Below are 21,000 nucleotides of genomic sequence, written 5' to 3'. Positions count from 1 at the left end.
TAAAACACGCACACACCCTGTCAATACCTGTCATCCTGTCAATAGTGCTAACGAATTCTTATTGACATGAAATTTCTGTCATTTAATAGTGCCAAAGAAGTCTTGGCAAGAATATTGTGTCAAATAGCCTCAGTCAACTATCTTACCTGTTACTAGTGTTAGCAGCAAATGTACCCATTTAACATCACCTTTGACCTACAGTCGGAACATACGACTGCAACACAGGTTTTCCTACCCCAAAATTTTGTGCTTTTTAAACGAATCTAAGCTGATCAAGAAAATAATTATTGATCGTAAATTAATAGATGACTCAATTTCTAACTTAGATAATAGGTCATAACTATTACTTTTCTTTCTATAGCAAAATAGAATTTGGCAAATGTCTCCCGGATATGTGAATAGAATAGCCCTACTTCCGGTGCGGAAGCATGTGGACCGACACGTTATAAAATCGGCTGTTCACATCTGTGTCTTTTACCATCTTCAAAATTAACTTTAGATCTCTAATTCTCGCTACCATGTCTGTCCAAGTCGAGCAGGCCCATGTGGACGAGGTAGGGCGAATGTTGGCGGACGGGTCGCGGCCGCTGACCGAGAGATTCCGCGCCCTGTTCACGTTACGAAACCTGGGTGGCCGCGCGGCGGTAGACTGGATCGCCCAGGCTTTTGAGGACCCCTCTGCGCTGTTGAAGCACGAGCTGGCGTACTGCCTGGGGCAGATGCAGGACCCGTACGCCATCCCGGCTCTCATCCGCGTGCTGAAGGACAAGGGACAGGAGGCCATGGTGCGGCATGAGGCGGGTAGGTGGAAAATTATTGGACACACACACACATACACACACACACACACACACACTTATCTCTCTCTTTGTTCTCTCTCTCTCTCTCTCTCTGTCTGTGTGTGTGTGTCTTCTCTTCTTCTTGTCTTCTTCCTTTATCTATCTATCTATCTATCTATATACGATACTGGGCAAAACCCGGTGTAGGTATCGCGCCCAGGGTGCACGCCTAAGGCGGCCGGTGGTGGTGGTGCTCCATAACAAAAAAAAGTGCAGAATTTAAACTACCTAACAGTAATCAACAATTCCTTTAATAGCCCACATTCATTACGATGAATATTCTGGCTATGGGGGTTGCTGTATGTATGTGTGTGTCTCTGTGTGTCTAGATCTGTGACTCTGTGTGTGTGTGTGTATGTATGCGTAGATCTGTGTGTTTGTGCACAAGGGTACTAGTATGTGTGTGTGTCTGTAGATCTATGTATGTTTGTGTGTCTGTATGTGTGTGTGCTGGTGCATATCTGTGTTTGTGTCTATATCTGTGACTGTATGTGTTTGTTTGTGCACAAGTGTGTGTGTGTTACAACAGTAGGACTGTACAAATTACAATACTAGTAGTAGTAGTAGGTACAAAAAAATGTATAGTACAGTAGCGCACGCTTGGATCATAATTGATTTTAACCTGATGTATTGTTTTGTTGTTCAGGAGAGGCCTTGGGTGCCATCGGTTCTGCTGAAGTGCTGGATGTGTTAGAAGAGTATGCCCAGGATGACTCTGTTGAGGTAAGTTGATTGCGGGTCTATGCAAATTGTTCCAGAAAAAGTATATTCAGTATATAGTGATTTTTTTTCTCCTAAGCTTTCGGTAAAGGGTATTACGTTATATAATATAATAAATATAGCATCTAATAAATACAGCATCAATAAAATATTGAGGTTTTCAAGACATTCTTGAGAAAGCCTAGCCTGGTCACCAGTCCCTGTCCTACGGGTCGGCTTAGGGGTGTTTTACAGGGCCCAGTCTGCTATAATGATTCCTTCTGTCAGTAGACATCCTCTTTTTGGCATATTCCAAGCCTAATCGGTCTGGGCGGGTGGCACCACTCCCAGCGCTGTAGAGTCTAGACACTGGGGAGCTCCCGACAGTATGGTTTCCAGGCTAGAGAAGGCCTTGATTACACCGTTTTGTTTATGTCTTAGGGTACCCGCTGGGATTATGAGATGTTGAGATATGACCACAATTTAACATATTTCCTTCCCCCACTAACCCAGGTTGCAGAGACCTGTGAGTTGGCTGTGCAGAGAATCCGGTGGTTGAAGAGTAAGCAGTCAGAAGAGGAGAACCTCGGACCCAACCCTTACTCGTCTGTGGACCCTGCGCCCCCCGCACCAGCAATGGAGGTGTCCGAGCTGAGGACAGTGTTGTTGGATGAGACCCTACCACTGTTTGCGAGGTACCGGGCCATGTTCACTCTGCGGAATAGGGGTGGGCAGGACGCGGTCCTGGCACTTGCTGAAGGTAAGTCTGATTCAGCTGAAATAACATTCAAATATCTCATGCAGGATATGTATCTATCATATTTCTATGTCCGAAATCTTTCATTTTGTTTTCAAAAGGGAAAATCTATTGTAGCCTTGTAGACCTGAAGTGCTTGTGACCCACTGCCCCTGCGGCCTCACAATGGCTATAGGGTTACCTTTCAAGGCTATGTGACTACTGTTTCATTATCTACATATCATACATTAGTTAATTCAGTACCAAAAAAACCCTCTATTCTACTTCTAGCCTTGTAGGTCTGAAGAAGAACAGTGAATAGGCCATGGAACTATCTTTTATTATTTACATATCATATATTAGTTTGATTGTTCGTTTATTTATCTAGTGCATTCATTACCAAAAAAACTCTATTATACCCCTGTAGGTCTGAAGTGCAACAGTGCCCTTTTCCGACACGAGGTCGCGTATGTCCTGGGCCAGATCCAGCACAAAGCCTGCGTCCCTCAGCTCATCCAGGCATTGGAACGAAAGGACGAGAACCCCATGGTGAGGCACGAGTGTGCGGAGGCGCTAGGCTCCATCGCAGAAGACGCGTGCACCGATGTGCTACAGAAGTATGCATCGGACCAGGAGAGGGTTGTACGAGAAAGCTGTGAGGTCGCACTAGACATGTTGAACTACGAGAACAGTCAACAGTTCCAATATGCGGACGGGCTGTCGAAAGTACAAACAGAGGGGCAGATAGAAAACATTGTCTGATGGTGATGCTTTTAACATTATGTAAAAATGTAATTCATGTAGCATTAGTATACTGTAGGTCTTGAAATGTTTTCAGTTGCTTTGCTTCTCAGCCTTATTTATGTTCCAGATAGCATTAGCAAATGAATTGATAAATGCCATAAATGAAAATATTATACAGATTATGATTTAGTAATCCTGTGTTAGACTTGTAATTGGTTTTCAAATTGGTCTATTGCTACTACTGCATGTAAATACATGTATGTGACTTTTGTTGGGAAAAAGCGAAACAGAATCTAGAATCTCAAACTAAATGCAGCATTAGTAATCCCTGAGGCATGTACACTTCTGATATCTAGGTGTTCAAGACATTATTGAGAAGACACCATTTTTTTGATGTGTCAGTCGTATTCATAGAAGTTGTTACACCCTTTTCCCTAACACTTCCAGCATGGGTTTAGGCCAGTCACTTGTATGTCAGCCAACTGATGGTGAAAACAAAGTCATTCATCATCATCATCTCTTTCTGTAATGCAAAATTGAAGCAAGGAAACAGCAACTTCTTAACCGCCATTGTGTAGAAACATCACCACGGGGGGGAGGCAAGTCTAGAATAAACACTGACATGAAACACAGAAACAAGATTGTTTGTATATTCAATGTATTCAAAGTCTTAAATGTCTACATCTTCATACAACACTATTCCTCTCCTGCTAAGGCAACACCAATTAAATTTGTTGGTCCTCTGCAAATTATGCTGAACAGCAAAATCAACATGTAAGTAGAGTCTGTGCTTTGATGCCCACAGTTTCAGGAACTGAGTATGGCCTGATCATGTCTTCCTTAGTGTCTATGTTTTCGTCTTGAGCTTTTTCTGCATTTTTTTGCTAAAAATGTCGGAGAACCTATAAAATGAATATGTGTGGTTAACTCTACAATGACAAAGAAAGGTGATTCATTAAACAGGTAGCCTGAGTGTGATTCTAGTTAGTCCCAGACTTTCACTTCGCCCTGGAACTAACTAGGATGACACTCAGTTATTTAAAAGTAGCCTGGGTGCCATCCTAGATTACTACCGCGTACCGGGGTTCCCTACCCCGTTTAGCCCCCTTCGCAGGCTTCCTAGAACGGCGGCGTATATATTTGGGGGAGGGGGGTGACGCAAGTTCTTACACGGGCCAAGGTTCTCTAATGCCGGCAAGGGAGTTTCGCTGCCGAGCGATCGTCCCTCGGCAGCGAAACTCCCTTGCCGGCATTAGAGAACCTTGGCCCGTGTAAGAACTTGCGTCTCCCCAAATATATACGCCGCCGTTCTAGGAAGCCTGCGAAGGAGGCTAACCCCGGTAGGGAACCCCGGTACGCGGTAGTAATCTAGGATGGCACTCAGCTATTCATGGTACTCAAGTATACAAATGTTACCTTAAGTCGAAACTAACGGAATGTATAATAGATGTCAAGTAGCGTTCTTAAACCAATTCTCCACAATTTCACAACTCCTATGCTTTGGAAATCGAATTCCCCTTCGGGCTAATGACGTCACATAAATCGTTTTGCAACTTCTTTTTTTGATTATGAAGTTTACTTAATCTTAAATAATTCTTTCGCAACTTTTGTCTGTGTTAATACAACATGATTTAGTTGTAACAAGCTACGCACTACATACAGTATTACACCCGTTACTTCTTTCCAACATTGCATGCCTTACGTAAAGAAGTTTGATTTATTAGTAGTTGCTGATGCATTGAATAAAGCAAAGTTATACAGAAGTTTTTTTATATACTTGGCTTCAATTCTAAACGTAGGCTGTCCTATTCCAAAGTTCACTCATTTTGTATGATCAGCACTTTGTACCAATTGCCTCCCCAGTACATTATAAGAGTCAAATTCAGAATGAACTATAGATATATGAAATAAACATTTTTAATTACTTTTCTGTGTTCAACATGATTTAGTTCTTACAGGCTACATAGTTTAGTCATTCTATAACTTAACAAAGAAGCTGTTAGGCCATGACAAATTTTTAACATTGGTTTCCAGAAAACCGAAATTCGGATTGTTTAAAAAAAGCGTCTATTACAATACATTGCAATTATGCAAAGTTTTGATTGTTGATATACTTACTAATATGTACAGAACATAAATGTCTGTATCATATTTTCTAATCAATTGCCACGATCTAACATGTAGATTTTGTTAAAATTCTTCTTTGGTTACACTTTTTGTGTGCAGTGACTATTCTCCCTTTGGAACAACTTAGTGTAGATAGTCGTGTTGATTACTACTTGCAAGTTAAGCCTGAAGATATATGATAGAATTGTTGTGATTCAGGAGCACTTAATACTAGTAATATTACTTTCAGCATTTTCCATAGGTAAAAAAAACACCAGTACTTTAGTTTCTGCCAAACACAATTTTTTGTTCCATTACATCAACTTCTCTCAACTTCTGGCGCATTTCGCATTGAAATGTGTGTTTTCTCGGGTGGGTATGACATAAATAAGATACAACACGGTGTATTCCGCATCACCCTTGGTCCTAGCCCTCCGGAGAAGATCGCCCTCTGGTAATGCGGAATATAATACCCCGTGTTGTATTCTATATGTATGTTTTACACCCACTAGGAACGAGATATCAATTCTTATGCTTCTTGCAAATGTAGGGAAACTTCTTGCCGCAGTTGTTGTCATTCCATTTGCCTTTAGTCCACTTATATGTCAAATTTCTTCCGCTCTGTGGGAAATGTGACATGCAGAAATATTGTTAATTTCTGCAGCAAAAACGTCTTGCTAGGTTGCCTTTAACAAGAAAGCAACGACTGCTTGATCATGTCGAGTCTTCCTAATATCGAGTCCCCATGTATTACCTTTTCCATTGTCATTTTACAGTCCTTTATGTCTCAGATTAGACACTATTATATTAAAACATTTCTCAATGAATTGTCATGAATTACAACTCCAAACTAGTACTATAGGAACCTATAAAAGGGAAAAGAAGCCGTGGAAGACCAAAAGTCAACTTCATTGACAACCTAAGAGATGACTCGAATCTAACTGAAGTAAAGAAAATCCAGTCCCGATGAAAGATAGAGTGCAGTGTAGAGAGCTTTCAAGTTTGGTTCGAGCGGGGTGGCAGCTCGACCAAAGTAAAGTAAAGTGAGGCTCTAATAATCTCCAAGCAGATCTACACGGGGCAAAATCGTCATGTCAGCCAGAGGCGCCTACGGGGCCTGACTGGAGCTTCTCTGGCTGATATTACGATTCTGCCCCGTGAAGATCTGCTTGGAGATTAAGGCTCTAATAGAAAGAAAAAAAAATGAGCACCCACCTTACGGATAAATTGGGCACACTTCTCGCGGAAACCGTTCCAGAGGTTGTTGTTGGGCTCACCAGGGTCCCAATTCGTATAGTCGACACGTGACCCATCGCTCCACCTCCAAGATCTGCCATTTCTACGCAGTCCAATCCAGACTTTTCCAGGGCCTGCGATCAACCCAGAGGGAAGAGTCTTGTGATTAATGACGATAACTTTAATATTGCTCTAGCTAAGAAACTAATCAACTCTGCAATAGACTATGTAGCAAAGGAAGAGAATAGTATATACTTGCACAGTCTTTGGTGCAATTTGTCATGTCTAGACACTTTCTTGTAATGTCCTATATTTTACAATGCGGAGACTAAATAAATAAATAAATAAAACTATCACTGGCAAATATGTAGTTATTCTACTATTGATCTAATGTCAGTCAGTCAGTCAGTCAGTCAGTAAAAAGTATGTGATGAGTTTTTAGTATCATTTTCCAAATCTGAGAACCAGTGAAATGAGTGTCGATTACTGTGGACTAAGTGTAAATCTCCAAGAATCTAAGACCTGCCATAATTAACGACAAGGATCTGTTTCATTAGTACCCACCATTCGGGATGAAATCCTTGATGAAGCTGTTCTCCGCAGGGCTTGTGATGGAGGCCAGATCGGCACCATAGCTTCTACACCGAGACTCTGCCATAGACCAGCTGAATTTGTCTGCCACAAACTTGTAGCAGTTGCTCTTGTACTCCTTCCCTCCATCCGGACAGCGATTGTCTGTAAGAAACAGTACGTTAGTGAAGTGAGGTCCCGCGCTGATTTTAAGTCGGAGTTAAAGTCACCGCAGGGCCCGGCCGTATCCTAAAATAGCCCGGCAGCCACAGGGTGTCCCACGGGGCCACGTAGGGGGCACGCCTGAGAGTTAAAAAAACAACACGTAAACTACCCGGGGGCCCCCTTTTTCCAAATATGACCTAAGCATGACTCTCCCTCCCAAGAGCAATTGACCACTCAAAATCATGACATATCATGTCCAGAACACGAGATATCAAAACCGGGAGTTCCACTGCAGTACCATAACAAACCGCTAGGGGGCCCAAAATCTAATCATTTCGAGGTCTCATGAAGACCTGCCCACATGCCCACATAATTAATGGCCTCTGACTCACACCACTATACTGTACAACTACCAGCCTCAAAGTCATTCTACAGTAACAGCTTTTTTCCACGAACTGCAAAACTCTGGAATTCCCTCCCAGCCCACTGCTTTCCCCCCGAATACGACCTACAAACCTTCAACAAACATACACCGCTGTCTCTCACCTATGCCACATTAGTTCAATTAGTTCAATGCCGAGAAGTGGCCTCTTACGGCCTTGCATTGAGCGAGATTGTTAAAAAAATGCTCCAACCTGATGTATCAATCCGATCGTACATGTTACCACGTGGTGTAAAGCCTTTCTCCTCAGCAGAGCAGATCTTGTTTTTCAGAAAGCATAAATTGCGAATGTTGTGCTGAAACGACAGGCATGTCGAGTCGGCACAGCAGGCGTCTGCACAGGCCTGGAGGGTAACAACACCAAGCGCGGCTATGTCCACTCCAGCACCTGCACAGTCAGTCTGGGGCCCGTGGCGAAACGCGGAGAGTCCACACGTTCCTAAAACAGAAACAATCTCCAAGCAGTAAGCACATCGCAGCGCTAAAGGACGCTTACTAGTAATTACGTACTTAGGTGTCAAAAACGATTGATGAATAAGCAACCAACCAACCAACCAACCAACCAACCAACCAACCAACCAACCAACCAACCAACCAGCTTATTAACCAACTGAACAACACATATCATGAAACCAGTCCATCCAGATTTTCTTGAGTTATTTTGGTGGCAAACACACGCAGCCCTCAAAATAACCCTTTTGGTGAAGGTCATTACACTAGCCATGATGAAGGTCATTACTGATCCACAATAACCTTGAGAATTAACCTTTCTCCAGTTATCATGATATTAAAGATAAACTATTTTAAAATGAGAAGAAATGCAACAACTATTATTCTATCACAGAAGAACAAATTAAACCTTAGTGACAATAAGCAATAAATCAACTCACCTTGCTGACAGTTCTGTCCCGTCCATCCAGGTGAGCAGGTACATTTGTAGCCGCCATCTTTGTTCACACAGCATCCATGTTGGCATGGTTTCTTGGAACACTCATCGCTGTCTGAGAAGAAAAGAAAAAAGAAATGCTGTAGGTTTTTGGCATGATTGACATTGCTTTACCTACTGTACTACCCAGAAAATATTGATGCATTTGAACAACATTTCCAAAGTCATATCTCACCCAAAATGGAAATGAATTTTGAAGAAAAGGAACAATGTCAGAAGCATGTTTCTAGCACTTCTCATAAGGGATATCAACATTGCTTACCCCTGGTTGACGGAGATGCGGCGATGGTTGGTGAAGTCACATCTGTGGTTGACAAGGTTACATCGGCGGTTGTCGATGTCACAGCGGTGGTTGTCAAGGTCATATCGTCGGTTGTCAAGGTCACATCGGCGGTTGGCAAGGTCATAGCGGTGGCTGACAAGGTCACATCGGTGGTTAGCAAGATCGCATCGGCGGTTGTCAAGGTCACAGCGGTGGTTGGAAAGGTCGCATCGGTGGTTGTCAAGGTCACATCGGCGGTTGGCAAGGTCATAGCGGTGGCTGACAAGGTCACACCGGTGGTTAGCAAGATCGCATCGGTGGTTGTCAAGGTCACAGCAGTGGTTGGAAAGGTCGCAGCGGTGGCCGGCAAAGTCCCATCCGTGGTTGGCAAGGTCATACCGGTGGTTCGCAAGGTCACAGCGGTTCCAATGGTAGTAATTGATTTTGTTGCCGGGATCGAGCCGTTTTCTTCGTACGATGTGATCGACCATGGGGTACCTGACACATTCAGGGTCGATCCATTTGTCATGCTCTGACTCTCTGACTAAAAATGGAAAAGACGCCTAGCTTTAAAAAAAAAGGCAAAAAAAAAGGTACCTCATAGTAAACTGAACATCATCTGATTATTCAACTCTTAGCAACGAGATTCAATAAGTTCAAGAAAATTAAAAGACCCACCTTACAGTCAGCTGCGAGACGAGGTGCCAGTATTGCCAGTGCAACACATGACGGTATCGCTAGGAGTACCAAACCAACTGCAAGCAGGCAGCCTTTACACGTTTTCACCCTAGCCCACATCCCAATGGCACTTTCTAAAATAAACCAAAGGGTGAAGATTAATTTATATCCCACAAAGTTTCAATAGATAAGATCAATAAGGAATTTAGAAGACGTGTTCATTCTGTTAATCTCCAAGCAGATCTAACGGTTGAAAAGACCGTATCCAACTGGAAAATTAAAAGGAGTTTTATTGCAACACTCTTATATTTGAAAACTTACAAGTAAATGATTATTCATTATTGATGTATTCATATATTCATTTCATCTGTTCATTTCATCTGTTGATTGATTAATTGATTGGTTGATTGGTTCGATGATTAATGAATTGGTTGATTGATTGATTAATGATTAGTTGATTAATTGCTTGACTGATTGATTGATGGGTTTGTTGATTGATTGATTGGTTGGTTGATTGGTTTGTTGATTGATTGAGTGATTGATTGGTTGGTTGGTTGGTTGGTTGGTTGGTTGGTTGATTGGTTGGTTGAACTCAAAATGTGGCCCCATCGGCTTGAAGACAACTGATTACTAACGAGAGTTCAAATTTATTAAATATACCTCGTGCCCTGTCACCAATGCTGGCGCCCTCGGGTTTCTTGTATGTGTGCGGATCCTCTGGTTGGTCGCTGCTCTCGGAGCAGGACTCCGCCGGCGGAGGAAAGGCCTCTACGTGGTCCTCCCTACGTAGGTATGAACGGAGTGTGGGCCCGTCTTTACCAAGATCCAAATACGTGTGAGGCTCAGATCCGACCGACGCAGCGTCATTACGGTCACCAGAAGCGACACCATCGGGGGCAGGGCCTTTCTCTTCACGGGTGGATGTCTCCATCTTTCTTTGGGTTTTTTTGGGCAGTACGTCTGAGTCGGGCTCCGCCATCTGTTTCTTGACAACACAATTCAATTCAGTTATTTATGAATACAAATTTATGACATCTTTACATTCTGTTTACAGTGATACAACATGTTTGTTCGATCACTCGAAATGGCAAAAGTGCCGAGCTGTTCTTTCAAGACCAGTGTTTTGTGATTCGTTTTTTTTTTTGAACGCTTTATCCCTTCTGAACTGAATTTGTAATATCATAGAATATTTGATATGTAAAAGAGAGCTTATCAAAAATCAAATGTTAGAAATTCAAAGCACTTTTCCGTAATTGGTCTCGAAAAATGCACATCAGCGAAAACAACTTTTGCCGACGAGAATCAGAATGTTGCTTCTACCGATTCTCTCTTCTAAAATGTGTAGGACACTATTTTACCATGTCAGGTTTCCAATTGGCAAACTTATTTTACAATGCAAGAAATTCTTACCGACCTCAGGGGGGCATAAGGATAAACGTGGGCAGACACAAAATCGGGTTTGGCGGAAACAGCAAAAGTTGGTATGCTTTCACCGCGAGATGTGCGCTAAGACTGACTTGGATATACATGTAGGTCTGGGGGCTGTTGCGGTGTCAAAACCACCAAAGGGTCTTATCCATTCATCGCCACAAGATATGATCCTGACACCCCCGCTTTACGACTTTGTTTCTCGGCCACTTGGCACAAAGAGATTACGGATTTTCACTTGGGAACAATCTGACCATCTTGCTAGCTAGTACGTCGGTCCGAGTTCTTTTCTTTCAAAACACTTTTTTGTAGGCTCGTGATTTTCAACGATTGTGCACATAATTGATCAGCGAATTGCTCGTTAGTTACGGCCTATTCCGAGACAGACTGGGGCCTCACCTCCATCCAAAATGTACCCCTGAATATATAGGGGGTAATGATGTAGGTTTGGGCCACTAGCAGCTTGCTCTGGATCTGCGGGGGCGTTTTTGTTAAATTCTTTCAAGGAGGATAATTGAACGAAGGAAAGACTGAATTCCATGACATACATCACAATAATCTGCTGTGTATTAATTAACAACATTTTGGTTTAATAATACCTAGGATATCAGAGATGCAACGTTAATGGTACTGAAAATACTATTAAAAACATAGATTTGGGGTACAAATTCACTATCGAAACGCCATAAATGCATTAATCGCTATGGTCTGCTGCGTTTTGATTACATGTTGGGTGACAAATGCCTAAAATATCAGAGATGAAACACTAATAACTCTGAAAATACTACAAACAAATAGCACTGGTTACAGATGTACCCATGTGTACGGTTGAGGGTTATTTCAATGACAAATTTGACAAATTTGACAGACTTCAGCTGTAAGAAGGCATCACAAGAGCAAGCGTGGGAAGCCTGATGAGTTGTACTTCTGGACGAATAAATAATAATTTTTTTTGCAAGTTCTTGCCCGGGGGCTAATTGCAACATGAAACAATACATAGCAAGGGTATACCGTGCAGATAATGCGAGTTAACAATGTTGACTTGTAGAACACATGGCTATTCTAAAAACTACTACGGAATACAATCTACGCTTTTTGGGTTTGACTTCTTTTTTGGAAGCAGTGGAAGACGAAGTGTCCCACTTTTTTTATAATGAGTGGGTTTTGGGTGGTTAACAAGGTTCTAGTTTTATTTTCGTCAGTAAACGTTTGGAAATTGTGGTAAGTTTTGGAGGCTTCTTTAAAAAGCTCTTTTCTTTCCCGATCATTGAAGGGGCAGTTTGAGATAAAATGTATTTCGTCTTCCGCCGCTTTTGACATACAGTAGTTACATAATCTTTCCCCCACAGGTAACTTTTTGTACCGCCCTTTCTCAATTTCAAGAGGATGGGCGCTAATTCTAATTTTGCTAATTGCCGATCTTAGCTCAAAGTTATCTGGTAACAGTTAATATTTTTCCATTGAGTATTCTGTTTTCAGTTTTTTGTAAAATCTTAATTTACCGTGATCTGTAGACAATTGATAAAGAAATGTTTGACTGAATACATCTTCCAGCCTTTTCCTCAACAATGCACATATACGCTTCCTATCTAAAGGTAAATTCATAGTGTTCCAAAGAAAAGAGTAACCAGTATTGTCTAATATTTCTTTTAGACAATACTGGTTACTCTTTTCTTTGGAACACATAAAAGAACACAGACAAACAGATATACTGTAATTCTTGATTTGTTTATTGTAACTTAATTTTAGCTTAATTTTAGCTAATTCAACGTCACGTGTCAACCGCTAAAATTTCATTATCGCAAATATTTGATCACTAATATTTGAAACGGTAATGTTTGTTCCCACAGTTAAGATTAAGTGCAGTAAATTACCCCCTTCCCCCCACCGCTAAAATTTCCAACCGCAATATATAATATTACATGGATTCACAGTACCTTCAGCCACTTTTCCCTCTTGTAGACAGTCAAGATGTTTAGTCCTAGCTGTCCTCAATGAAAATAACTGCCCGCTTGAGTATTCGTTGCTTTATAGAAGCACCAGACTAATTCTAAGACTCATGAACAAATGCAAAACCTGCATTACCTTTACATAAGTAAAATGACGTAATGTACATCGTTGGGCCAATCGGATACACGTTCCAAGAAAAACAAATGTTGAGATGAACATGCATAATAATTTTGGGCGTCCTTATTTGTATGATTGGCAGCAAACATGCTGTTATTCAGCCTATCACGCATGCGTCAGTTGCATGCATATCGATGTGTGGGTGTCCCGATGTGCACTTAATGGTAGGTTACCCTGGAGACCCAGTGTCCTCAGTCTGAGGTCACTCGTTTAAAGCCCCAGTTATACATTGCCACGCATGGCCTCCCAGCCTCCCCCCCTACCATGGCTGGGAGTGGCTTGGGAGTTTTGGGGCGTCCTGATTTGTATGATTGGCAGTAAAGAAAGCTGTTATTCAGCCTCTCACGCATGCGTCAGTTGCATGCATATCGATGTGTGGATGTCCCTATGTGCACTTTATGGTAGGTGACCCCGGTGACCTTGTGTCCTCAGTCTGAGGTCACCCGCTTAAAGCCCCAGTTATATTAGCCCCACTCGATAGTAACACTATATCAAAAACGTATGCTAGCCCTTATTGTATTGTACACTGTAGTAATTAGGATGTTATTCTATTCTTCTATTTTGTATCATGTTTAAGAATTCTTGCCATACTTTGTACCGTGTACAATTGTCGTGCAATAAAGTTCTTCATTACAATTAGGGTAGAAATGACAAACGTACTCGGTGTATGGCACGTGTGTATGACTAATCATGTGCAAGGCTGTGCCAGACGGTGTTTAGGCTGTCCCGTGCCCCTGAGACTGTTACTCCTTCACCACACCCCTTATGACTAATGTTGAAGACTGCAGAATCATGGCTCTATCCGTCACGTCTGTTGGGAAACGTACAGAATTACGACAACAATATGTGGTCTTGATTATACGCACAACTGTGAACGGGAAGAGCTATGCTGGACGTCATGCTGCCCACACGGCTGATTATAGCTACGGAACTGGTGAGATGAGGGGAGGGGAGGTTACGTGAGGTGAGGTGAGGTGAGGGGAGCTGGAGGTTACGTGAGGTGAGGTTACGTGAGGTGAGGTTACGTGAAGTGAGGGGAGGTGAGATGAGGGGAGATGAGGTTACGTGAGGTGAGCCAGAGGGGAGGTGAACTGGCCCTTAATTCGTGTATCCGAAGATATAAAGTGCCAGCGCCGGAAATAGGTTAGATGAGTCACCCATGTTGATTGGTCGCCCCGTCGGTAAAACAGGTAGTGCAGCTATTGAACAAAAGCCAGATTTTGAAACCGTGGATTGGGACAAACCAACTGGGACGAGGGTTGCGCGGTGCTTTTGCAGGTCATTTTTGCACCTGCCGTAGCTGAAAATGCCGTAAGAATACACAAGTTCATAAATATGCGTGGGTAAATGGTTATGTTTATCACATTTGTTTTGCTGTTGAAACAACTATGTTTATACGATGTTCATCGGCGAAGAGTGTAGGCGTCGGCGACCTTGACCTGGTTTATCCTGTCATGAACGAACGTCGTCATTTCCTTTCGTAGTCTTCTTACGAGGCATGAGCTGTGTAACTTTTAGGTGAGTCTTGGTCGCGTGAATTCTCCAAGCAGGGAGAAACGTCAAAAATCTCGGCCACTCCTAGTCTTTTCGACGGATATCTCTGATTAGAGATCAGTCGCGTGCTACAAACGAGGGCCTCTAGGGACGAGTGCTACAGACGAGGGACCATCCCTTTCAAGTAAGGTTAAGGGACGTGCTACAAACGAGGGACCATCCCTTTCAAATAAGGTTAAGGGACAAGGGTACAGGTGCTACAAACGAGGGACGAGCTGTTTCGTCGTCAAGTTCCCCTTCATAGCCTTCTTACGAGGCAGGAACTAAGTAACTTTTAGGTGAGTTTTCGTCGCGTGCTACAAACGAGGGACTATGCCTTTCACGTTGCTGTTTTGTATGTATATACAACGCCTGTGGATGGCATCAAATAGCTTCTGGCAGGACCAGTGGGATCTGGTGTACGACTTGTTTGGAGAAGATGAACATTTGCTGGGAGCTCTTGGTGAGTGGAAGCCGATTTCTCGTAGATCACAACTCAGATGAACACTACTGTTTCTACCTTAAGGGTTCCTCTCCTAGGCTTTGATTATGATAAATAATGGATAGGTTATGGTTGGCAGTTTTTATCTGCATGAAAAATAGAAATATTGCTTGGGCGTGTCTGAGTGTGTTTCCGGACTTTTGTAGTTAGCTTAACTTTAGAACCTCTTGGTGTATTGTGATGATATTTGGAATGTGGGTAGGTGGTCAAGGTCAAGGTCGATTTTGGGTCCCCTGGTGTGTGACCTTGGTACTGCAGCAGAACTTCCGGTTTTCGTATCTTTTAGGGACCTGGACGCGCTATGGTCTTGATTTTCTGGTGGCAGATAGCTTGCGATGTAAGGAAGGAGTTGCTCAGGTTTGGGCCCCCTTGCAGCTTGCTCTGGAACTGCAGGGGCGTTTTTGTCAATATGCCAAGGGAAATAACTGAACGAAGGAATGACGGATTTCCATGATATTTAGTACGCATGTAGCTTAAACAGAAATGCACATACTGAAGTGCAGATTAGTCAAATTTGGACTTGATTTGCATGATTAATGAGGAAAATCCATATTTTCTTTTGCAGGCACATGGTTGGTTCCCACGCTGGTGTTCCTGATAGTGAGCGGTTGCCTCCTGGTGGTAGACATGACCGGTCATCCCGCCGCCCTGCTGAGGTACAAAATACAGGAGGACAAGAACGTTCCGGTGAGCATCTTGTCAACATTCCAGTTAACTGGTTTGTTTGTTTGTTTGTATTACATACCCGGTAAATCGCCTCATGGCGTAACACACCAGGTTTGCACTATAGAGTACAAGCTGCATTTATCTGATCCACTCACACCGGGAAGGACCCCTACTCTTTTGATTTTCGACAAGTGTGGTGGGTTCTTTTACGTGTTCGAGGTGTGGCTCGTTCTATCCAAGGTACGTCCCTAACCGAAGCTTGGTACTTATTTTCACCTCAGTGCAATGACAAGAAGTTGTGTAAAGAGCCTTTCTCAAGTGCACAACGTCAACGAGACAAACCAGGGAACCCTGGATTCAAATCAAGGGCCTCAGGGTTCTGGGCCAAACACCCTGCCACTGCGCCACCGCGACGCCACAACTTGTGAACATTACGATGACTGGTTTATTTCATTTCGCTGCAGCCTGACAGTTGCAATAGCGGCTGAATTTTTTTTTGGAAAATCACAGCTATAACCATTTTCTTCCTTTTCTTTTTAAGGTGGACCATGTAAAGCTGTGGAAAGCCGTTAAGTTGGTTCTATTCAACCAGTTGGTTGTTGGCGGCCTGATCATCTGCCTTGGTGCGCCGCCCGTCTTGCGCTGGAGGGGAATGCCATGCGGACGGGATCTCCCATTGTTCCACTGGGTTCTGGTGGAGCTTGTAGTGTTTGTGCTCGTGCTGGAGGTTCTGTTCTACTATTTTCACAGGTCAGTCCCACTCATTAACTAGTTTAGATAACCTGTGACATGTTATGAAACGGCTAACATATACATAGCCAACACTAAGATAATTGGGACTTAGGACTGAATACGAGGCATAACCCTTTTTCGGCTAGTAGTGCAATACGCTTTCGCTACGGCTCGCGTTTTTGGCCAAGCACAACGGGTCACTCCTTCTGTTCTCGATAAGTGTGTTGGGTTCTTTCGACGGCTATACGATGCCACTGTACTGGTTAACATGTACTAAATGTGATTAACATGTGACATCTTAATTCCCACAGGCTGCTGCACCGGCCCGTTCTGTACAAGTGGATTCACAAGCAGCACCACGAGTGGACGGCGCCCATCGGGATGGTGGCTCTGTATGCCCACCCTGTGGAGTACGCTCTGTCCAACGTGCTGCCTGTAGTCGCAGGTAAGAATGTATTTTCTCACCTGTACTCCTGTGTACACCTGTACCTGTGCTCATCGTACCCTAACACGCACTGTACTGCCACCCTGTGGAGTACGCTCTGTCGAACGTGCTACCTGTAGTCGCAGGTAAGAATGTATTTTCTCACCTGTACTCACCTGCTGTGCCTGTGCTAAACACGCACCTGTGGAGTACGTTCTGTCCAACGTGCTACCTGTAGTCGCAGGCAACTGGAATTTTTTCACATTTTCTCCGAGGGACGTCCCAAACTCAAGCTATAGCTAAGGTACTCATTTTCATTCTAGTGACGTGAGCAAATTCGTGAAAAGGGCATCTCCCTTTTTTTTTATATACCCTGCTCGTTGTACTTTTTTTATGTACTCTGTTTGTTAGACGTTTCAGATAGCATCCGCTATCTTACGTCAGTGTGACAGTGACTAAGGACAGATCTGGTAGAACTGGGGTTTTATACCAAACCTCTGAATAGATAATTTCAGATGGTTCAATAGAATAGTAAGTTAAGACAGATAGTTAAGTTAAGACAAAACCCAATTCTACCAGATCTGTCCTTAGTCACTGACGAAAGATAGTGGGTGCTATCTGAAACGCCTGACTGTTTCCAAATTTTATCCAGTTGCTTGAGTAGCTATTTTTGGAGTATCTTACTACCTGGATGTCTAACCTTCAGCAACGTACTCGTTCGTTGTACCTTTTTTATGTACCCTGTTCGTTATTCCCCGTCTCAGGTCCCATCCTCATGGGGTCCCACGTGGCGACACTCTGGCTGTGGTTCTGCCTGTGTCTCACCGCCACGACCATCTCCCACAGCGGCTACCACTTCCCTCTGCTGCCCTCCAACGAGGCACACGACTTCCACCATGCCAAGTAAGTACTTAGTTACTTATCGTTACTTGTACGTGCTTGCTTATGTCGAGTCCAGGTTTCTCGTAGCATCTACCAGGCTCCTCGGGTCGCTGGGAAAATAGTAGAAATTGGCCAAATTGAGTGAATTGTATGAAGGGAGCAGGCTGCGGAGAGAGGGCCTGCGAATGAAACCCTCGATGGCCAAACACCCCTGGCAAATATTTCCCTATAGCCGGTGCGGTTAGTCTGGTAGAGAATAGGTTTCTCCTATCTCGAGTCGTGATAGCTGCCCATGTCTCTGCCCCCCATTGCCTGGTACATGTTGGCAACCTCAAGGCCTGTGTCCGTCTCGGGTGTTCCAATGTAGGTTGCTACAGGCCAACTTGACAGTAAGTAAGTGCAGTTAAATATAGAATGCAATGCGGTGTGTATTTCGTATCGCCCGAGGTACCAACCCGCCTGCAGGTTGGATCGCCCTGTATCATATCTATGCCATACCAAACCCGAAAAAAAAAACAATTTAAATTAAAAATGCGCCAGAAGTTGAGAAAATTTTGTGTGCTCGCCCAAAAATTGCAACAACATCGATTCCAACGTCCGAATCCGGTATTCGAATTTTCGACAGTAGCGCACGCGAAGCCCGTTCGAATCATTCAATGGAAACCCGGGCAATGCGACTTCGAAGCCCGTGCAATGCGGTAAAATATAGACCGGTCCGGAACGCCCGTATTGTACGTTATCCCTGCCCAGGCATGACATAAAAACGTGTATACAGCAACCACTTTAATGGCAAAAGTGATCACTATAGACATGTGGTCGGCCACTATAGAGAGGAAGCTAAGTAGTGTCATACAAGATGTAACGTTACCACTGTCAATCCAAGGCACCAGTGGTAACCTGACTGCTATGGTGTGATGAGGTTGTTAAACAGGTCTAACCAGTGTTACGGTGTGATGTTGTTGTTCTACCGGTTTAACCAGTGCCACGATGTGATGTTGTTCTAACGTTACAGGTTTAACCAGTTCTATGGTCTGATGATGTTGTTATACAGGTTTAACCAGTGCTATGGCGTGATGTTGTTGTTATACAGGTTTAACCAGTGCTATGGCGTGATGTTGTTGTTATACAGGTTTAACCAGTGTTATGGTGCGATGTTGTTCGACCGGTTCAACCAGTGCTGCAATGTGGGGATGTTGTTACACAGGTTAAATTACTGCTATGGTGTGTTGTTGTTACAGGTTTAACCAGTGCTACTCTGTGATGTTGTTGTTCTACAGGTTTAGCCAATGCTGTGGTGTGACGTTGCTGTTATACAGGTTTAACCAGTGCTTCAATGCGATGTTGTTTTTTGTTATGTTTAACCAGACTGAGTTCTACGGTGTGTTGTTGTTACAGGTTTAACCAGTGCTATGGCGTGTTGTTCTAGTTCTACAGCTTTAACCGGTGCTACGGACGGTGTATTGTTGTTACAGGTTTAACCAGTGCTACGGTGTAATGTTGCGGTTCTACAGTTAACCAGACTGACTACTACGGTGTGTTGTTACAGGTTTAACCAGTGCTACGGTTTCACGGGCGTCCTCGACCGTCTTCACGGGACCGACGAGCAGTTCCGCCGTACCAAGGCCCACGAGCGCAACGTCACGCTGTTGGGTCTCACCCCGCTCTCCTGGTCCATCCCTGACAAACCCAAGGCTGGCAAGGAGATTCTGGCCTGCCACGGGGCATAGGAAAAACACGCCCTCTAGCGGAATTTTCGCTGATCGAGGACGATCAACGAAGCCATTGTGGAAACTTGCTAGTTCACTTTAGTGACGCTGAAGAAGAGTGATGATGGATGTCATTCGAAACGCCCGGAAATAAATCACCGAATTTTTATCCAGTTGTAGAGTTTGAACTGTCTTTATATATTGTTTACCTGGATGTCTAACCTCCACAAACAAACCTGTGAATACCAAACTATTATTGAACACAATGAGCACTTTTAGAAGAATTGTTTTTACAAATGCCTCGTGGCACACCACTAATGGATTTTCTTCAATAAAGGCAAAATGAGAAATATTTACTGAGCATGACTGTGCGTATAACTTAAAGAGTGTTCAAGTCTGTGCACGATGGCGTCAGGCTGACCAGTCCCCTTAAGACTCGAGTACTCACTCCTTCATCATATCCCTGACCAATCCCTTCATGACTAATCTTGACAAATGCCGCAGAGGTATGACTTAATCTGCCAGAAGACGTCTGTTGTGAAACGTATAGGATCAGGAAGAGAGTAAGTTAAAGAGGACAGACAGGGAAAATGAATTGAGAGGAGAGGGCGGCCACGACAACCGGTGTCTGTCTTCACTATTCATCGAGAATCCCCTCTCTGCTATTTCTACATGTTGACGTTATATAGAACAAACGTGAATAGTCTACTATTACGAGTTCTTATATCAATACTTGTCGAATTCTACATTTACTATTGTAAGCATCTTGCATTTTTGTTTGACCCATCTTCTGGCTTTTTTTTTTATCGGCGCCCAGCATTGAAAGCGTGCGTGTCACTGCGTGGACTATAGAACAACAACAACCTTAACTGACACAACAAAAGTACAGAGCCTTTTGTAAGGCCTACTGCATCTATGCATACAAACAAATGGATACACATTATCAACGTAGTACATACGTACAAGTAAACCTACGTACAAGTACATGTAACGTTATAGGAATAAAACCACATGTTGAGTTTAACGTATCATTTACACATCAACATCTATCACCACATTTATCACCACATTTATCTACTACTAGGCAAAACCACGCGGGGGTATATATATAAGGCGTACGCCTAAGGAAAGTTAAGGAGGTACTCTTGTATATATACACTATTGGGTCTAAGGTCTAAGCATTCTTTGATATATTTCATACACAGTAATAGTGTAACAGTGGGGATCAACCTCCACTAACTGACCAGTCTAACTGGTCCGGACATTTAGCCTAGTGGTTAGCGCGTTGAAGTCCCAAGCCGTGCGGATCGGGATTGGCGCGGGTTCTAATCCCGGGAGAGGCGTACTCGCCCCTTTGGGTTTTTACAGTGGTTCCCACGAGTAACTCACCCTGTGAGTAACGATCAGATCACACAGGATGTCGTACTCGGAGACTCGGGACGAGTCTAGAAAGAAAAGGGGGAGTAGTGTAACAGTGGGGATCAACCTCCGGTCTAACTGGTTCGAACCTTTAGCCTAGTGGTTAGCGCGTTGAATTCCCAAGCCGTGCGGATCGGGATTGGCGCGGGCTCTAATCC

The 21,000-nt window shown here is 43.5% G+C and overlaps 2 protein-coding genes across 2 annotated transcripts; both read left to right on the top strand.

Moving 5' to 3' along the window:
* The first annotated feature begins 427 nt into the window (after positions 1-427).
* Positions 428-3,767, top strand: LOC136444704 (deoxyhypusine hydroxylase-like). Its single transcript, XM_066442394.1, has 4 exons — positions 428-801; positions 1,486-1,562; positions 2,052-2,298; positions 2,702-3,767. Exons 1-4 carry the CDS (start codon positions 519-521, stop codon positions 3,034-3,036), a joined length of 942 nt encoding a protein of 313 aa, XP_066298491.1. The 5' UTR covers positions 428-518; the 3' UTR covers positions 3,037-3,767.
* Positions 3,768-14,645: 10,878 nt separating this feature from the next.
* Positions 14,646-19,775, top strand: LOC136445441 (fatty acid hydroxylase domain-containing protein 2-like). Its single transcript, XM_066443466.1, has 6 exons — positions 14,646-14,974; positions 15,579-15,700; positions 16,221-16,429; positions 16,723-16,856; positions 17,600-17,738; positions 19,264-19,775. The coding sequence occupies exons 1-6, from the start codon at positions 14,845-14,847 to the stop codon at positions 19,442-19,444; spliced, it is 915 nt and encodes a 304-aa protein (XP_066299563.1). The 5' UTR covers positions 14,646-14,844; the 3' UTR covers positions 19,445-19,775.
* Positions 19,776-21,000: the final 1,225 nt, after the last annotated feature.

Source organism: Branchiostoma lanceolatum, chromosome 11 (assembly GCF_035083965.1).
Source record: "Branchiostoma lanceolatum isolate klBraLanc5 chromosome 11, klBraLanc5.hap2, whole genome shotgun sequence".
NCBI lineage: Eukaryota > Metazoa > Chordata > Leptocardii > Amphioxiformes > Branchiostomatidae > Branchiostoma > Branchiostoma lanceolatum.
This window is presented reverse-complemented; position numbering and strand designations above follow the sequence as displayed.